This window comes from Crocuta crocuta, unplaced genomic scaffold (assembly GCF_008692635.1).
Source record: "Crocuta crocuta isolate KB4526 unplaced genomic scaffold, BGI_CrCroc_1.0 scaffold506, whole genome shotgun sequence".
NCBI lineage: Eukaryota > Metazoa > Chordata > Mammalia > Carnivora > Hyaenidae > Crocuta > Crocuta crocuta.
The window spans coordinates 2,688,410-2,707,878 of NW_027528991.1; the positions used below are offsets into that span (position 1 = coordinate 2,688,410).

The 19,469-nt window shown below is 55.8% G+C and overlaps 1 protein-coding gene across 1 annotated transcript in view; it reads left to right on the top strand.

Annotated features, from left to right (window-relative positions):
- RPS6KA2 (ribosomal protein S6 kinase A2) overlaps positions 1-19,469 on the top strand; it is a 151,428-nt gene that overhangs the window by 67,743 nt on the left and 64,216 nt on the right. The window contains exons 2-3 of the mRNA XM_077757413.1: positions 3,183-3,299; positions 11,523-11,604. Of these exons, the coding sequence (XP_077613539.1) occupies positions 3,183-3,299; positions 11,523-11,604 (199 nt within the window). The remainder of the gene's footprint in view (positions 1-3,182; positions 3,300-11,522; positions 11,605-19,469) is intronic.

The following is a 19,469-nucleotide window of genomic DNA, read 5'->3' on the forward strand; positions in this document are numbered from 1 at the left end:
TTTGACAACTTGTCCTGATAACAGGTATCTGCCAAACATTTACAAGATGTTGACTTCAGAACAAAACAAAACAAAACAAAACCTAGGATATCGAGTCAGGAATAAATAAATAATGGGGACTCCTGGCTGGCTCGGTCAGAAGATCATGTGACTCTTGATCTCAGGGTCACGAGTTCAAGCCCCACGTTGGGTGTAGCGATTACTTATATAAATAAGCACACTTAAAAAAAAGGAATATGTGAATCATTAAGTCTTGGAGAAGGTGATATTCAGATTGACTTTCCCTTTGTCGGAGAAAGGGTCAAGCTCGTCCCCGTAGATCTCAGTGGGGCATGACTAACAGCTCAGCTGTACCAGTCACGTGGGTTAGCATCATGTTGGCTTTACGTTGGGACTTTAAAGCCTATATTCTCGGTTTTCTCGTCTCTCTCAGTACATCCTCTTTCATGTGATGCATGTCAAATCCAAAATGAGAATGTTCTGAGTCTGTCCCGTGGACAAGGCAGAGAAACAGCGTGATGCCGCGATCAGTGCGCACCCAGTGTGCGGCTCAGTGTTGTGCTGCACCTCTGTGGGCTTCTACTTGGTGCTGAGTTTATTTTATTTTATTTTTTTTTAACTTGGTGCTGAGTTTAAACTTGTCCTAAGGAATAACGGTTTACTCAGTCCCCGCTATGCACACGTACCACCCCCACAGCAGGCTGGCCACTCCCCGAAGAAGCTTCTCTGCAGCAGGACCTAACGGCACACGTTTTCCATCCATACCCAGTTTTGCGGCTCTTGGGAGACCCCTCGATGCATCTGAATAAACTCAGTGAAGTCCACTGATAGCGACTTCCTCGTCTCGCGCCGGAGATGACTGCTTAGAAAGCACATCATCAAAGGCCACTCTTGGGATGAGGTAGAAAGGGCCTGTGAAGCCGTGTTAGGAGCCTTCACCTCAAACACAGCCATCAGACGCCAGCGCCTCACACCTCCAGCCTCACGCCCGGACCTCAGGGGTGGACGGAGCCCGCAGGTGGTGGGTGGTGGGTGCTAGGACTTGGGAGCCCAGAGCCGGCTGCGTGTGGGTGGCCGTGGGCCTCCAGGCCCCACAGAAATGCCGCTCCGGCCGCTGTCTGTCACTGTTCAGAATCACAGCCATCGGGGAGTCCGATCTGTGTGGACCGTGATTTGTAAAAAGGGTGCAGACATGAGCCTGTCAGAAGGATGGAAGGGACAGTAATTGAAGGGGACAACAGGCAGTGCAGGTGAAGACCGACGGCACGGTGTTGGGGTGGAGCGTGAAAGACAGAGGGAAAAGTTCACTTACCTCCGTAAGCAGAAGTAGGGGCGGGCGGGGTAGGAGGCAAGGGCCTGGGCGGAAGGGAGTTGGGGTCGGCTCTGCTGCACCCTCACGCGTCCCCCGTGTCTCCTCACCTGGTGCTGCTGTGCGGTCACACCGCGCCGGGGGGCCCGTCCTCGCCTGGTGCCCCCGTGTGTGAGCTGCAGGGACTGTCCTCCACGCCGAGGCCCTTCCTTGGGTCAGAAAGAAACGCGGGCACCTGGCGGTTCCATCAGTTGAGCGATGGGCTCTTGGTTTCCACTCTGGTCATGACCTCTCACTTGGAGAAATCAGGCCCCACACAGCGCTCTGTGCTGACAGCGTGGAGCCTGCTTGGGGTTCTTTCTCTACCCCTCCCCACTCGTGCTGTCACTGTCAGGGAAGGAAGGAAGGAAGGAAAGAAAAAGAGAGAGACAGGAAGAAAGAGAGAAAGAGGAAGGAAGGGGGGAAGGAGGGAGGGAGGGGAGGGAGCCCAGCACTCCAGGATGATGAGAGCCGTGGGCCCCCGGGTTAGCACAGGCTCCGTCCCTCTGGAAATCCTGCGTCCTGAGGAGCATCGGGTCAAGTACACCTGTGCTCCCAGCGCTGCAGGTCACCGGGCTGGACGCCAGGTCTCGGGCGGCGGGCACGTCTCCCCCCTCTCAGGTGGCCTGTGTCCCGCTCCTGAAATTTCAGAGCCTCAACCTGCCGGCTCGACATTCCACCCAGCGTTTCCCCTTATCTCCCCGCCCTCCTCTGCGGTTGAAGATTTATCCCTAAAGAAAGCCCTCCTTGTTTTGTCTCGATTCCAGCGAGTGCCCGAAGGACCCGCTGGATGTGGTGCCGCTCGACTTAGTGGCTCAGTGTAGGTTTAGCCCCTTCGATGGAGAGGGAACTTTCTGTACAAGTAGTTTGCCGAGGAATCGATTGGGCGGATGCGTCTGGCCGTCACTGCATCTCACATCTGCACACACATGCCAGTGAGAACAGACACGCGGGTCGAGGCGTGTGCAGGGGGTGTGACGAGCAGGGGAGACCCCGCCACCCCGCTGCTCACGCGGTGCCCGGGCCTGGTCAGAGGCCGGCTACCCCAGCGTGGGCCAGGGCGGGAGCCAGGAACCTGCCCGGCCCGGCCTGTCTGCGCAGAGGGGCCTTCTGGCTCTTTGAGTTCATGGTTTCGGTGATTCTTACGTCCCGTTAGCAACAGGCACAAAGCCCTCCCTGCGCCGGTGTCTCCGCAGCGAGATGCGTGTTTTCATTGGTTCAGGGCCCAGTAGGCTTACTGGTAACAGAGACCCCAGCCTGCTGGCAGCCCAGAGTCAGATGCTATGGGAGCTCCCGGGGGAGTGCTCTCCCCTCACCTACCCGCCCCTGCAGAGGGTACCTGCTCTGGTCTGCACCTCCTGGAGGCAGCACAGAAGGCTGTGGGGTCGCCCTTCTCTCCACTTTGTAAACATTCCAGAGCTTCCGTTTCTAGCGCAGCCTGGACTAGGTGCAGCATGCTCTCTTGCTGATAGTACTGGGTCTTTTTAAATTAAAAAAATATTTTTTAATGTTTATTTTTGAGAGAGAGAGAGAGAGAGAGCATGAGCAGGGGAGGGGCAGAGAGAGGGAGGGAGAGAGGAAGAGAGAGAGGCAGGGAGAGAAGGGAGAGGGGGAGGCAGAGAATCCCAAGCAGGCCCCAGGCTGTCAGCACAGAGCCCGACTCGGGGCTCAAACTCAGGAAGCATGAGATCAGGACCCGACGCTTACCCAGCAGCCCCAGCGGCCTGACAGCACCATGTCTAGAATATGTAGATGCTTTAGGGAGCTGGGAAGTTAGCAGATGTTCGGGGGCCCGACGCTGGTGTTTTCATCGCGTGTCACTGCTCTCTTGCAGGAGGAAGGCACCGTCAAGGAAATTGACATCAGCCACCATGTGAAGGAAGGGTTTGAAAAGGCCGACCCTTCCCAGTTTGAACTGCTGAAGGTCCTTGGACAAGGATCCTACGGAAAGGTAAGCTGGGGCGTGCGTCCCTCCGAGTGAGGCTCACGCACGTGGCGGAAGCACGGGGCTGGTGGGGGAGGGGCGGGCGTGATGGCAGACGGCCTCCTGGACACGGACTCGCGGCCCTGAGGCCGAGGGAGTGAGGCTCGCAGGCGGTGCCCCCCGTGCAGGGCCCCGTGGTGACGGCGGCCCGCGCGCACGCACAGGGACCAGGGTGACGGCGGTCTGCACGCACGAGGGACAGGGACTGGGGGTGACAGCGGCCCGCATGCATGGGGACTGGGGTGACGGCGAACCACAAGCACGTGGGACCGGGGTGACGGCGGCCTGCACTCACACACAGGGACCAGGGTGACGGCGGTCTGCACGCACATGGGACAGGGACTGGGGGTGACGATGGCCCGCACGCACGCAGGACCGTGAACTCACCCCGCACGGCTCCAATCCAGTAGTGTGTGGCTGTGCAAGCCAGGACAGCACGGACCCTCGAGGACACCCCCACGGCCCCCTCCCCTGGGACGACCCTGGATACCCGGCTCATCATGACAGTGCCTCTCCGAAAGCGCACACTCACCAAGAAAGAAGAAAGCCGTGCCCTTCAGGGCTGGCACGTGACTGGCCCTCAGGAGTCAGGAAGGCCAGCCTTGCCCTTGGGCCCCTCTCCTTACCCTCTGCCCCTGCCGCGCAATTATTCTCTCTCCGAGCCTCAGTTTCCTTGTCTACAAAATGGGGATGACACGTCTGTGATTATTGTACGGATTGAAGACGACTAGAATCCCGTCGCGCTTGCTAAGCTGTATCTGTGTGAAGAATTGTGCCCTTTCTTACCTTCCAAGTGCAGTGACAGCTGATCACTCCGGGGACGTGAGAAGCGGCTGGGCCTCAAACGGCAGAACGCCGTGACTCTTCCGTCACAATGACACATGAGTCCTTCCCATGCAGTGCTGAGTGGTCTGTGTACGGGGAGGAACTTAGAAATCTACAGACTCTGACGGCATGATTGCGGGCATATTGGGGGCTGAGAGAAACACGAAGGCCGACCTTTCCCAGGGGCAAGCAACACCACGGCCTGGCGTGTGGACGGACACTCACCCAATCTCCATTCTTCGTGGGACTTTGTGCCGAGACGAGGCCTGGTGCTGGTGATTCAGTGTTGGATTAACAGTGTGTTAATGGTGTTCTGGAAGGTCTCTTACAGACCGTGAAATTGGTGATTGCAGAATTGATCTTTTGGCCTGCTTATCAGGTGGAACGTCTTTTTCTTTCTTCTTTTTCACTTTCGTATGGTGACATGGTAAGGGACACATCTGATGTAGGTAAAACCACACTAGTTTTGAAGCGTACAGCATTACCTGTATTCAAAATTTCGTGTCCTACAAAAACAGCTACTTAATACGGTTCCTAAGTTATTTTTGGAAGGAGGGAGCGAAGATTTCCGTCTCTCACAGTATAAGAAGCGTTACTGAAAGCGTAAGGCAGAGCCTCGTCACGCGGTAATGAAGTGTTTGTCATTAATTAGAAATGTCAGAAAAAAAGAGAGTGGTAGAACTCTCTCTCTCTGAGAGCTATGATTTTGGAACAGAGAGGAGCAAACACACACATTCCCCACGTCTGTTTCCTGAGAACAGATTCAGTCCGTGGAGGACACGATCAGCTGAGTGGTCTCGTGTGCAGTGTGGGGCCCCGGGCGGGGGGGTGCTGCTGCGTGTGACTGAGTCCCTCTTCCTTCGCCGTGGACGCGCCCAGCACCCCCAGCTCAAGGTGCTTGGTCACAGCATGGACAGACCGTGCTTCTGAGCCCCACAGGTCTGGGGCTCTGGGGGCCGTTCAGAAACGTGACTGGACAAAACATACCCTTGAGAATGCCCTCCTGGGGGACTCGGGGGTTAAACATGAGAGGCTAAAAGGCTTTGTCCAATTCCCACCAAATTTCACATTTTGAATTAAAAGTTTGCTTTAAAAAAGTTCTTTGTCAGACTACACATGAAATAATGGTGGAATCCCCAGAGTGACTATCTGTGTCATGCTCCATGCCTTCTACACGCCTGTGCACTTACGTTCACTTGGGCCGCGATAGATGGGGGCCACGCGGGCCAGAGGAATAAAAGAGGCGGTAGTCACTCGTACGCGTGTCTTAACCTTCGCCAACGACGTAGTTCACAGCTCAGCCACGACTGTGTGTCGGGCCAAGTCCGCGGGGCCCTGGGGTGAAGTCCAGGGTTCCCGGGGGGCGAGGGGTGCCAGACACATGGGCCAGGACTCCACACCCCTCGGAGGTGCCAACATCAGCTCAAGAGCCACACAGGGCTGCCTGTTAGGAATTTTCAGAGAAGCAAAACTAATGACGAGGGGGGAGGAGCCGTGTGTCCTCACACCCCGTATGATTGTATTCTTCGTCCCTAAGCACCCTATGTCCGTGTGCAGAGGTCCTCTGGCATCTGCCCTCCAGAAGAGAAAAGAAGAGCAGAACGGAACATCTTCATCCAGAAAGCTCGCGTTAGATTTCCCTTCTCCCCTCTGCTCCCAAGAGCAAAGAGCCAGAGTGAATCTGGAGTCCGGTGTCCCCAGGTCACAGTCACCTGTTACTGGGTCCTGTCATTCTTTCTTTCCCCCCGTGAAGGGATTGCAGATGCTGGGATGCAGCAAGGAATAAAGTGCAGTCTCTGCCCCTTGGCAGCGATGCCCACCTTCCAACCGCAGGCTCTTCCTGGGGACCGCGACGTGCCTTTGCCACCCCGCCCACTGCGGGAGCCCTGACGGGTCCTCCCTCAGCCACTGCCCTCCTCGTGTGCATCCCGGACAGAGGATGAGTGTCTGCTGGTGGCGGGTCCCCGTGTGGGACCACGCAGGGCAGCGTGCACTCACATCTCCGAGTCAGTCATGCAAAGTGTAGGAAGTGGTTTGCCGAAGCACTCGGCTGGGAATAACAGAGACCGTCTCTGGTCATTGGTGACGTGTCAAGACCTCATGATTTCAGGGGCGTCCGGAGAGCAGGGGAAGGCTGGTGCGCGGGCAGGAGACGCGGCCTGTCCTCAGACAGGGCGATTTCAGCGTGGGGCCAGGAAAGCAGTGAAAGGCTGGGAGACACGGCCGTGCGTCCGGGTGTGCCCGGAAGGTCTGCAGGAAGGAGAGGCACCCAAGCCGCCCGCGAGTCCGAAAGCGACTCCTCCCCGTCCCCTCACCTGGGGTCCCTCATATGGATAAGCACCAGGGGTCCATGTGGAAAGACTCCTTTCTTCAGNTCATTGGTGACGTGTCAAGACCTCATGATTTCAGGGGCGTCCGGAGAGCAGGGGAAGGCTGGTGCGCGGGCAGGAGACGCGGCCTGTCCTCAGACAGGGCGATTTCAGCGTGGGGCCAGGAGAGCAGTGAAAGGCTGGGAGACACGGCCGTGCGTCCGGGTGTGCCCGGAAGGTCTGCAGGAAGGAGAGGCACCCAAGCCACCCGCGAGTCCGAAAGCGACTCCTCCCCGTCCCCTCGCCTGGGGTCCCTCGTATGGATAAGCACCAGGGGTCCATGTGGAAAGACTCCTTTCTTCAGGATACTCGGGGAAAGGATCACAATCCCCGCATTCGGAGAAGGGCTGAAGCCAGATCAAAGCAGGTCCTTGTCCTCCTATGACTAAATTGGGAGCATGTAGGATTGGTCTTTACGTGTCTTCCTTTTGAGGACCTTGTCACCGTAACGTCCCCTGAGAGGGCCCGGCCGCCACCTGTTGGCTCCTGACTTGGAGGACTTCGCAGCCCCCTTGTGAGGTCGCAGCTCCGAGAGGTTTGCGGAGAGAGTCGGGGGTGGTTTAGCCAATGACGGCGGACCCTGGAGATTTGGGGCGAGTTAGGACGGCGCAGCGTCTGTCATCACGTGTCCCCTCATAATGTCTTTGCGTGTCACGCCGGGCCGCTGAAGAAGGCAGCTCCAGGAATGAAATGGGGAGAACACGCAACTGGGCTAGAGGCGAAGGCTCGACGACCGTATTTGCTGAAATTGCTGGAGTTCTCGAGAACCTATTTCACTGCATCCAAGGGTAGAGTCCTAAACGCCGTGCGCCAGCCAGTGGGCGGGAGAGGCAGCGGCGGCTGGTGAGCCCATCTGTCCTCTCAAGGTCATGTTTATCCTGTTAGGTGCCCAGAGGGTCCCTCCTGCTGCTGTCTGTAGTGACCCCAGGGCCTGGCGCATAGTAGGGGCTCCATGAGCGCTGAGTCTCTTCCAGTTCTTCTCAAAAACAGAAGCACAACTCTTTTATTTTTATTTATTTCTGAGAGAGAGAGTGCCAACAGGGAGGGGCAGAGAGAGGGGGAGACACAGAATCGGAAGCAGCTCCANAGGCACCCAAGCCACCCGCGAGTCCGAAAGCGACTCCTCCCCGTCCCCTCGCCTGGGGTCCCTCGTATGGATAAGCACCAGGGGTCCATGTGGAAAGACTCCTTTCTTCAGGATACTCGGGGAAAGGATCACAATCCCCGCATTCGGAGAAGGGCTGAAGCCAGATCAAAGCAGGTCCTTGTCCTCCTATGACTAAATTGGGAGCATGTAGGATTGGTCTTTACGTGTCTTCCTTTTGAGGACCTTGTCACCGTAACGTCCCCTGAGAGGGCCCGGCCGCCACCTGTTGGCTCCTGACTTGGAGGACTTCGCAGCCCCCTTGTGAGGTCGCAGCTCCGAGAGGTTTGCGGAGAGAGTCGGGGGTGGTTTAGCCAATGACGGCGGACCCTGGAGATTTGGGGCGAGTTAGGACGGCGCAGCGTCTGTCATCACGTGTCCCCTCATAATGTCTTTGCGTGTCACGCCGGGCCGCTGAAGAAGGCAGCTCCAGGAATGAAATGGGGAGAACACGCAACTGGGCTAGAGGCGAAGGCTCGACGACCGTATTTGCTGAAATTGCTGGAGTTCTCGAGAACCTATTTCACTGCATCCAAGGGTAGAGTCCTAAACGCCGTGCGCCAGCCAGTGGGCGGGAGAGGCAGCGGCGGCTGGTGAGCCCATCTGTCCTCTCAAGGTCATGTTTATCCTGTTAGGTGCCCAGAGGGTCCCTCCTGCTGCTGTCTGTAGTGACCCCAGGGCCTGGCGCATAGTAGGGGCTCCATGAGCGCTGAGTCTCTTCCAGTTCTTCTCAAAAACAGAAGCACAACTCTTTTATTTTTATTTATTTCTGAGAGAGAGAGTGCCAACAGGGAGGGGCAGAGAGAGGGGGAGACACAGAATCGGAAGCAGCTCCAGGCTCCGAGCTGTCAGCACAGAGCCCGACGCGGGGCTCGAACCCACGAACTGTGAGATCGTGACCTGAGCTGGATGCTCAACCGACTGAGCCCCCCAGGCGCCCCTCTTCTTTGTTTTTTTTAAAGTTTGTTTATTTTGAGAGAAAGAGAGCAAGAGCACATGTGCAGTCAAGGGGGAGGGGCAGAGGGAGAGAGAATCCCAAGCAGGCGCTGGCCTGGCAGCGCCGAGCCCTAGGAGGGGCTCCAGCTCACAAACCGTGAGATCGTGACCTGAGCTGAAGTCCTTGCTCAACCGACTGAGGCTCCCAGGCGCCCCTGAGTACAGCTCTCTTCATAACAGATAGGCCATCACTCTCAGTCATCACCTTTTTTGTAAAGCCTGAGCCTCGAGAAGGACGTTTTATGAGCAATATTTATGCAGAGTTTGACGTCTTTGAGCTCACCTTAATTGTGGCTGCCCACGTGTGCTTGGCCTCCAGTGAAGCCTGCAGTGGAGTGGGGTCCACGGCCCTGAGTCCACACGTGTGCTCTCACGTACGTTCACGTGTGCATCAGGCACACCCGCTACTATTGTCGGGAAGAGGGGGAGGAAGGAACAAAAAGGGAGGCAGGAAAGATGGCTTCCAGAGTCGCACCCTGTGGAGGAGGGTTTGCTGCTGTCACTGTTTGTCTGGTGACCAGGACGCTCATCTCGGGGCTGAGCAGCGGGCTTCCCTGTGATGGAGGGAGCAGGTTAACTGTCCCCGCTGCGGCGCACCAAGGCAGTGTCCCTGCTCAGTGACTCTGGGACCGGGACCGGGCTGGCTCGCCCCCTGGCCCCGTGGCCCCCGGCGCCGTCACGGGGGGCTGCAGCCCGAGCGTCTGGCTCCCGCTCTGCGGTGCTCTGGCCCCAGAGGGCCGCACTCCCTCCCTGCTCGAGTCACAGCTGTTTGGCCAGCAGCCCTTCCCTGCCCCCCACACACCTGGCCCCGCCCCCAGGCCCTCTGGGGCTCGGAGATCTCTCCTGTGTGCCCGGCACTGGTGCCCCAGCCCCTTGGGGGGCCCCCAGCCTCTCCCACCTGCCCACTGGGTTGTGCACACAGCCCTGTGTCCGGGGGGCTCCCCTCCGCCCACAGGCCCGCACCAGCTCGGGGGTGGGGCTTGGAGACTTGGGGGGACCTCCTGCCTGAGCAGACATGGCAGTCAGAGGACTCAGGATGTCAGACAGCGAAGTTTCCTCCGCACACCCCACCCTGCTGACTGCTGCAACAGTCTTTTCTACCTGCCTGCAGGGAGGCTCGTCCCCGGCAGAGCCCTCATCTGTGGGAATTGCAGGAGGTGGCTTGTATAGCCCTGCCTGCTGAGGGAGAGACCCCAGATTGTCTCCCCGGGGGTCTGCGCCACAGGCTGCCTCACCCCGCCAACAAGCACCGCCATGTGGGACACGTGCATACATGTAGACACGTCCCCTGTCCCCCGAAGGTGACAGAATAGTCCAAATCTGAAAGGAAAGGGCTACCTACTTCTCACTGTCCTCACTCCGGGAGGCAGCGTCCAGTGGGGCCAGCGTGTTGCCCTCATTTTTGTCTGGGTGGGGGAGGGGAGGGGGGAGGGATGTTTGCATTGACCCGGATCCATGCGGGTCTGGGGAGGGTACTGTGACCCGAGCGTGGCCGCGGTCAGGAAGGAGCGGGGCGGGAGCTGTGCCGGGTCAGGAGGCCGCTGAATCGCCTCCAGGGCCCTCGGTGAACTGAGGACGGCGGTGAGGACTCCGTTACCGGCATCCCAGTGCGGTGACTTGGGGTCTCCCGGGGCCAGTGGAGGGGACACCGAGTGGTGTCCCGTGAGGAAGGCAGACCCTCGGCCCCCGAGCTCCTGCCCCTCACTTTCCTCCTCGTCACTGTCCCCCCAAGGGCAAGGCTGGGAAAGAGCAGACCCCTCGTGCTGGTCTCTGTCCCCTGCAGGTGACACCGCGGCCCCCACCCCAACACCACGCCCNCCCCCCCCCTCAACCCCCACCCCTCCTGCTTCTGGAGGCTTCCTGGGGAGGCATTTCGGGGAAGGTTGAGTCACTGTCACCCTTGTGGTGGCGCATCCACTGGGTGGCAGGTGTCATCAGCGTGGCAGTCTCTCCCGTGGCGCCGATGCCCCAGGGAGGTGTGTGTGTTTATTTTACTAACTGGTCAGGACACCAGGCTCGCTCAGCCCCTCAAACGATTGTCTTTCCTTTTTGGTTTCCCTTGATGCCGCTCCTCAAGGTGTGTTTCAAAGTCATTAAGGCCGCACACGAGTGTACCCAGAGCCACTTAGAAACTAACTCTCCGTGTAAATCCAAGCTGCTCAGAGCTAAAATTTGGGTGAAGAAAGCTCAAAATAAGAGGTTCAAAATTAAGAGAACCCAGTTTATCTTAAGAATCAGACTGTTCTGTGTAATCAGGGCGGCCTTCACGGTGGGGATTTACAAAGGGATGTTTAGAATAAAACAAATCATCTTCCTTAAAATTTATGAATATTGTTTTTCTTTTTTTAAAGTTTACTTATTTATTTTGGGAGAGAGAGAGAAAACCAGTGGAAGAGAGGCAGAGAGAGGGAAACACAAAATGGGAAGCGGGCTCCAGGCTCTGAGCTGTCAGCACAGAGCCTGACGTGAGGCTCGAACTCACAACCGTGAGATCATGACCTGAGCTGAAGTCTGAGGCTCAACCGACTGAGCCACCCAGGCGCCCCATGAATATTGTTTGGTTTCCTAAACAACTGGTCTTTTTTCCTGATGGAAAGTGTTCAGGAGAAAGTGATACCAAAACAAATGCTGCTTCCTACAAACATGTAATGCTGTTCATCCCGCAGTTACAGTCAATTAGATGAAATTCGTCCAGCTTTGATGTTGGAGAAGATTTTAAATGTAGAATTTCACGATAGCATATTTACTTTATTGGATTTTCCCCTAAACTCCCTTGCAGAGCCCTGCGACAATTCAAATAAGGAAAGTGGGTTTGAAGTGCAACCAAGTTCGGGCGTTGTGTGTTCTCTCTGTCAGGTGTTCCTGGTGAGGAAGGCCAAAGGGTCCGACGCGGGACAGCTCTACGCAATGAAAGTCCTCAAGAAAGCCACCTTGAAAGGTAGGACTCTGCGTGCGGATGTCCATACCCTGCCAGCTCTTTGCGGGATACGCGTTCTGCTTAGCAGTGCGTGGTTTCCAGAGCTGCCTCTCAAGGAGTGTGTCAGACACGTTACCCTCCAACTGATGATAAACAGTACAAACGTCTCCCTGAATATCTAACATCTCCCTGCAAAATTTCCACGATTTCCAGGGAGAAAAGCCATATTGCGTAAATACCGTTCTCCCCCATATGTTCTGCGGCAGCGTGCCATTTGGGAAAAAGAACATCGAGGAGGAAAGCAGAGGCTGCATGGCGGCCCGGGGGCCCCGAGTCCTTTGGAGCCTTCAGTCACACGGGATTGCTCAGTTCCCAGCAAAATGCGGTTCGTGGCTGGGTGACGCCCCAGGGGCTGGGTGTTAGGAACAGAGCTCTGTACCCCCGACTGCCAGGGAGGTGTGAGCACTAGACACCAGGGCAGAACGAAACTGCCTCCAGGGTCGCTGGCTCCCGGGCTCCTGGCCCACAGCACGTACGAACCAGCCCCTGCTCCCGCTCTGGTCCCTTCCCACTCACGCTGCTGGTGAAGGAGGGGCCCGTCCCCTGAACAGTGGAAGGTGTCCAGGCACCCGCGCCAGGCCCTGGGCAGGTGCAGCACTGCCTCATTGGTCCCGTACCCTCCTAACACCCTGGGGAGGAGGGTGTGCATGCCAGGCTGGGCCGCACGGGCCCGTACAGGACAGAGCCACCACGGACAGGCGTGAGGCGGCGGCTGCGTGGAAACACGAAGGCAGGGTGGCCCCTGTGCCCGCAGAGGATGCGCTGGGGCTGTCTGAATAGTTCTGTGGGCTGGCCTGTTTATCGGGCGAGGACCAGGGGTGCAGCCAGGAAACTGTCAGGGTGGGGGGCTCTCTCGCAGGGAGGGGGAGGCGTCTGTCAAGGGCAGGGGGCTCCCAGTCCTTTGGGGACCATGAGACTCAAAAATGTGAAAGCAGCTCTTGAATCTTCAGGTCTTACGACAATGTCCTCAGTGAGTACGTTCAGGGTAATGTGTTGTTATCTGCACTCACGTCACTTCCTGTTGCCTGGTGAACAAGGTAAGATGACCAACAATATAGGACAGGAAGTGCATAACTAGGTGGGGATTACCATGCAGCAGGTGGCAGGACCCAGGGGACCCGGTCACCCCAGGGCAGTGGCACCCGCTTTGGCCAGACTGGAGCCTGTCTCGGGCTCACCCGTGCGTGCTTGGGAGGGGACGTTGTTAGAAACATACTCCCAGGCTGCCCCCCCGCCCAGACCTCCTGAATCACAGTCCCTCAAGGGCACAGCCTGGAACGTGACTTCCTAAACAAGTCGTCTCAGGAATTCTGATCTGGGTTCTCTGATCGCAGCATTCTGTCTTATTGCAGACATTTGCGTGTTTTGTTCAACGGTTTTAGTAACCCCATAATTTAAGCCGTCCTCCTAATACTGAATGTTTTTTCTGGTAGCTGTAATCATATTTCTAAAACGGTCAATGGAACCTGGCCAAATAGTTCAAGATTCTCATAATGATGTAATTTAAAAGATGGTTCTTTAAAAGATGTATAGCAAGCAAAGACAAAACGCTGAAAATGTATGGGAAACAGAGCTCGCTTTGGCGAGGTCAGGATCACCGAAAAATGGATGTCTACAAATAAGGAGCTCCTCTCACCTGCTCAGAAGGCTAGACGCAGAGTCACCTGTGACCTGACCGCCCCTCTCCGGTGCTGTAACCAAGAGAAAGAGAAGATGTGTGTAAACACCAGCACCTGCGTGAGTGTTCCTGGCGCATTAGCTAATTCACGAGACCTAATAATAGATGTTTGGGAAAAAGCCCAAAGCGCCCATCAACTAACGCGTACACAAGTGCGATACACCCACACAGTGGCATTGATTTGGCAACAGAGAGAAGCGAAGCCTGACGTCTGCCCCAACGTGGACGGCCCTGCAGACCTTACGCCAAGTGAGAGAAGCCAGCCGCAAAGTTGCCTGTATTGTGCGATTCTGTGTATCTGAGAGCGTCTGGTAGGCGGTTCCCCCTCAGGGACAGAAAGCCAACCAGTAGCTGCCAGGGGCCGAGGGGAGAAAGGAGGTGACTGTTATTGGCTGTGGGTGTGTTTCAGGCTGATGGAAAAGTTTTCAGATTGACTGGTGACGGGTGCATAACTCGGAATATTCCAAAAATGATTGACTTGCACACTTGGAATGAGCGAATTGAATGGTATATAGATTATAGCTCCATAAAGCTGTCATTTTCAAAATGAATTGCTGAATAACAGGGCCGTTTGCTAAAACCATTCTTTCATCCTCAAAGCATTGAGGCGGACTCTCTGCAGCACCGAGCAGCCCGGATCTACAGCCTAGACGAGGAGCCGCTGTGGCTCCTCCTTAGCCGCAGACTGTTCCCGGTGGTCGCACAGCCGTCCTTCTCCCCATCAGCAGAGTCCGTGTTAGCCTCCCCGGCACTGACCTTAAATGGTGCCTTTTCCTTAACTCGTGACTGTTCCTGCTTCTCAAGTACGACCTCACTGTCTCTTGCCCTAAGAAGAGAAGCGGACGAAGTAGGAGTGACATTGGCCCCGCCATCAGGGATCCGCACTGTGCACCTGCTCTCGAAGAGCAAAGTCAAGTCAAGGAGCCCGAAGCTGCTCTCTGTTGAGCTGAGCCAGCTGCTGAGCCTGCACTCTGCCAGCGTTAACCTTGACCTCCGAGCTCAGGCCAAGCACCCTGGCTCGGTATTTCACCCTCCGCGGACGCATGTCTCCATACTTGTTCATGATCCAATCCAGTGTCCTTGAGAAAGGGCCCCCGACACAGTGTTACACGGACTAGACAGGATACAAAGCGGGTCCACAGAATGATCGAAGTATTGTTCAATGCCTGGACATCTCCATCGACACAGGTAGCTGCGTGTACAAGCAAATAGGACACCTTGTCCCGCTGCTAGGAAACACGCCAGAATGAACACGGTTACAGGATTATTGGCACCTTATATGGTCTATATTTCAAGTGTTCAACAAAAATGAAACACGTGTGACTTTTGTCATGTAAAGTCATTTGCAAAATATTCCAGAGTGACGTGGCTGATCACATAAAATCATTTTTACACGGTGAGAACAAGCCGTATCAGCATAAAAAGGTAGACAAATTTCCCGTGTCATTTGCTCCTTTAAAACCTGCCTTTCGAACCACACATTATTTGACATCCTTTACTGCTTCAGCTTTCCATAACCGTCCATCACTACAGAATAGATTTTTTTTTTCCAGAAATGCAATTGGGATTTATTTCCTCAAGACAAAATGGAAAGATTAAAAAGCAGTGTTTCACGTGAGGTGGACTGAGCATGTGCGGGAAGGAGGCCGGGCGTCTCCAGGCACCGCTGGCCAGGCTTCGCCTCGGCAGGAAACCTGAGCCCTGCGAGCCTCCCTGCCTCCTCGCTCACGGCAGAGGATTGTTTAAATTTGCTCGGGCTCCGACACCTCTGCAGCCCATCAGCCCGAGTTCGTCACAGACTCTCCACCTTCGTGTTGGGCCCCGTGTGCAGGCTGATTAGTAATTCCGCGGAATGTGCCGGAGGGGCCAGGAATGCACTGCGACCGTGACGCTCCCCTTGCTCGCCTCCGGCACCTGAGGAAGGTACAGACAGCCCCCCAGAGGCAGAAAGGCAGGGAATTTGAACAGCGAAAGCGTCGGAAGAAGGGAAGCATGGAAAGGGGGCAGGGGGCTTACAGAGATCACTGTAAAAGCACAGATTGCTTCTCCAGACCGTGGATGACTGTCACGCGTGTGCAGGAGAGAACTCGTCGGTCCAATCCCAAACAACCTGCCGCAAGGACAATAGTCTCTGACAGCTCTAGCTTATCTTTAAATGACTGAGGCGTTGCCGGGCGCCTGCACCCCTTTCTTTAACGAGGTGGCACATCACGTGTAAGGAAACGTCAACCATTCCGCAGGAGGGTGTAGAGGCTGGCAGCCCCCCCAGCCACCCACCCATCTTCTTCNCCCCTGGGGTGCTGCTGGCCTCCTGGTTGCTTAAGGACCCTTTGCAAATGTTGGGCTTCTTTCGTAACTGTGTAGTCATTACTCAATTATTCACTGAGTTGTTACAGTAACGGTTTTATACAACATTTCCACACGTCATGAACCTAAAGGCTGATGCCTTGGGAACTGGGCTCAGATGCCTGTAAACATAGTCCCACATACGAGACGGCCTGGCCCCCATGCCCTCGCCGAGCGAGTCTGCGTGCAGGGCCTGTCACCCACGTTAGTAACAGGGCTCCCCCAGCTTGGCTAGGACTGGAATTGCCTGCGGGACTTTCACAGGAGGCTGCTGCCAGGGGCCGCCCCGAGGCTCTGAGTCGGGGGGTCAGGGTGGGGGTAGATATGAGAACGCATCACACCCCCAGGTGAGAGGACCCCGATACAGTGGGGGGGGGCATAGACCTGGGCCCTGGGGCTCGTCCTGCTTGACCTCTGTTGGCTGTGTCACCTTGGGGCGCCTCTCCCGCCCTCTGTTCTCCTACTTAAAATGGGGCGATGTCAGCAAGAGCGCCTGCCTCGTGGTGCCGTTGACATGAGCACTAAACCCGCAAGCCCCGCACCAGCCTCTTCAGCCCTTGCCTCCGCGAGAACTGGAGAGGTGAGGACCGTCCGTCTGGTGGTGGGGGGTGTCCCTGAGTTGGGGGGGGGAAGGCTGGACGCTCACTGCCATAGGCTGAGAGAGGAGGCTGTCTTCCGGCAGCCGCCACCACGTTCTTCGTAGCCAGGAGGGGCGGGTCCCCGCGGAGAGGCCCAGACGCACCGCAGCCCGGGGCCCCGAGTGGCGCTCTGTCCTTGACCCGGGCCGTCCTCCGCTGCACAGAGGGGCTGCCTGCATGACAGGTGTCTTTGCGGTCAGGTTCTGTATAGGACATCCGCTGTTTTCACACCTGGTTAATTTTTCAACCATCTTCCCTGCAAGTCAGCTTTCTAAGCCCGGAGGCGGGACACAGCCCCTGCTCGGAAGGAAATACGTCCTCACTCTGTCCCATTGATTCTAAGGGGAAAATACATCATTCTGGCAAAATCCCTTTGTTCGGCAGGTTCTGTAAGTCCAGGCGGTCGTGGTTATTTCCCACGTGTCTGTTGGGGCCGTCGGTGGGTGCCCGTGGCCGTGGGCCTGGCCGCCTTCTGAGCTTGCCGGACAGCCCGGCGGGCCCACTTCTGCTAATCCCCGGCCCTCTCTTTAAGCAGTAGAGCCCTGGCTGCATCGCTCAGAACATCGGCAGGTGGCTGGGGAGCGCGGCGGGTGCGGAGGCCGGGATGGAAACGCCCGCGGTTCGCTCGTACACATTAGGCGTTTGAACCAGTGTCCAGCCTGACTCCGCCCCGGCGCTTCACCTCAGAATGCTGTCCTCGCCACCGTCGTGTTCATTTCCTTTTCTCTTACACTGGCCTGTGTCTCCTTTAAAACGCTGACTTGCTGGGGCGCCCGGTGGTTCAGTTGCTTAAACGTCTGACTCTTGATTTCTGCTTGGGTCATGATCTCACAGTTCATGAGTTCAGGCCCCACTTCGGGCTCTGTGCTGACAGTGTGGATCCTGTTTGGCATTCTCTCCCTCTCCCTCTCCCTCTCCCTCTCCCTCTCTCTCCCTCTCCGTCCCTCCCCTCCTCGTGCTCTCTCGCTCTCTCTCTCTCTCTCAAAATAAACACGCCCAAATGTAAAACCATTGGGCGCCTGGGTGGCTCAGTCAGCTGAGTGTCCAACGTCCGCTCAGGCCATGATCTCATGATTCATGAGTTGGAGCCCCGTGTCGGGCTCACTGCTGTCCGCACAGAACCCGCTTTGGATCCTCTGTCCACCCCCCCCACCCCTGCTGTACTTACATTCTGTCTCACTAATAAATAAAATTAAAAATATTTTTAAACATTGACTTGCTCAGATACTGAGCTTCAATTAATGCCTTAGTTTGAACAGATTTATTTCCAGGCAAAATCATTAATGTCATTTGGTTCACATTTGGATGATTGCAAATTCCAGGGGGGGGAGGGGGGAGAATGAAGCAAATCACAAGCACATGTTCCAGGTGCCCCACTCATACCCTTACCCTCATCTACAAACGGGGACACAGGCACAGAGCAGTGAGGCCACTCCCCACCGTCCCACGGTTTGGAGGCTGTGGACTCAGAAGCCTGTGCCCCGCCCATGGTAACGGGCACTGGGGACGCCGCCCGTCCCACTCGTTGTCCTTAGGGCATTCACTGTTCACGGGTTATTTCTCAGTACATGATCTGTGACAAAAAGTAAAATGAAAAAGACTCGCCCTGACGCCTCCCCGACTGTCTTTCTCCAGCCTCCTGGCGTGCCTTGGACCTCAGGTAAACAGCACCTGTAGGCAGCAGGCACCCGGGTTCGTTATCTACAGATGAACACCCGGAGGGGTCCCTTATCTGTAGATATGTAAAAGGTAGGAAATACGTTCCTGTCCCCTCTCATCATCTTTAATGCCTGTGCAGTGTAAATGCGGGAGAGAAACAGGCTGAAGATTCATCCACGGAAAGATTCTCTGGTCAAGAAATTAGTTAAGTAACCATGTCACTCTGTCTTTAAATAATCCAGTAAATAAAGGGTTAGAATCCAAAATCTATAAAGAACTTACAAACTTAACACTTGAAAAACAAATAATCCNAAAGAATGAAATCTGGCCTGTGTAGCAACATGGATGGACCTTGAGGGTGTTATTCTGAGTGAGATCAGTCAGTCAGAGAAGGACAGATACCATATGTTTTCACTCATTTGTGAACTTGAGAAACTTAACAGAAGAGCACGGAGCAAGGGAAGGGGAAAGAACAATAGTTTTAAACAGAAAAGAAGGAAGGAAAACAAGAGACTCTTAAATACTGAGAACCAACTGAGGGTTGATGGGGGAGGGGAGGGAAAGGGGAAATGGGGGATGGGCACTGAGGAGGGTACTTGCGGAGATGAGCACTGGGTGTTGTATGTAAGTGATGAACCACTGGAATCTACCCCCGAAACCAAGAGCACACCGTACACACCGTATGTCAGCCCACTTGACAGTAAATTATATTTAAATAAATAAATAAATAAATAACCCAGCATGGAGAAACAGACGAGCCCTGGGAGTCAGGCCGCGTATGGTAGTCAATGTGGTTACCATTTTTAATTATTATTTGTGGGGTTTTTTTTTTTTTTGTCTGGACAAAAGAAAGGCACAAAAGTTGCCACGTTTACCAACACAGCATCTCACGTGAGGCCATGTTTTGCCATGAATTCGAAGGCTAAAAGGTCTTGTGTGGGGACGGAGTCTTCGCTGCACCCAGGAGCCTGCGCGGGGCCTGATTTCAGGCCCAGTGGGCTTCTGTGGGCTGCGGTCACTGCTCTGGACCCAGGCGGAGCCCCCCCGCCCCCGGTGCGTGGACTCAAGTGGGCCTTTCCGCCTGGTTCTCAGGCTATGCTGGCCGTTTCTAGAGAGTTCCAGGGACTTGTAGGAGGGCGGGGATGCTGGCACTCGGGCAGCCTCGTGGCTCAGAGCCTCCCTGCTCCACGATGCCACGCCTCAGGCTGGCCGGCAGAAATCCCGCTCTTCACCGGAGGGCGAAGCAATGGGCGCCTCGACTTTACTCTCGTGTGGGGGCCGCCAGGGGCCATGGTGGTTGGAGGACACATAAAGGTCACAGCTGGCCCCGGGGGAGCAGAGCCAGTCGGGAAAACCACATCACCCTCATCCTCGTTACAGGGCAAATACAGGGTCGGTTTGAAACATGCACAAAAAAATCTTAATTTATCCCCAACTGTCTACAGTTTATGAATGAATCTCAAAATGGCTTAGAACATTTTTTTCTTTTTACATCCATCGTACCC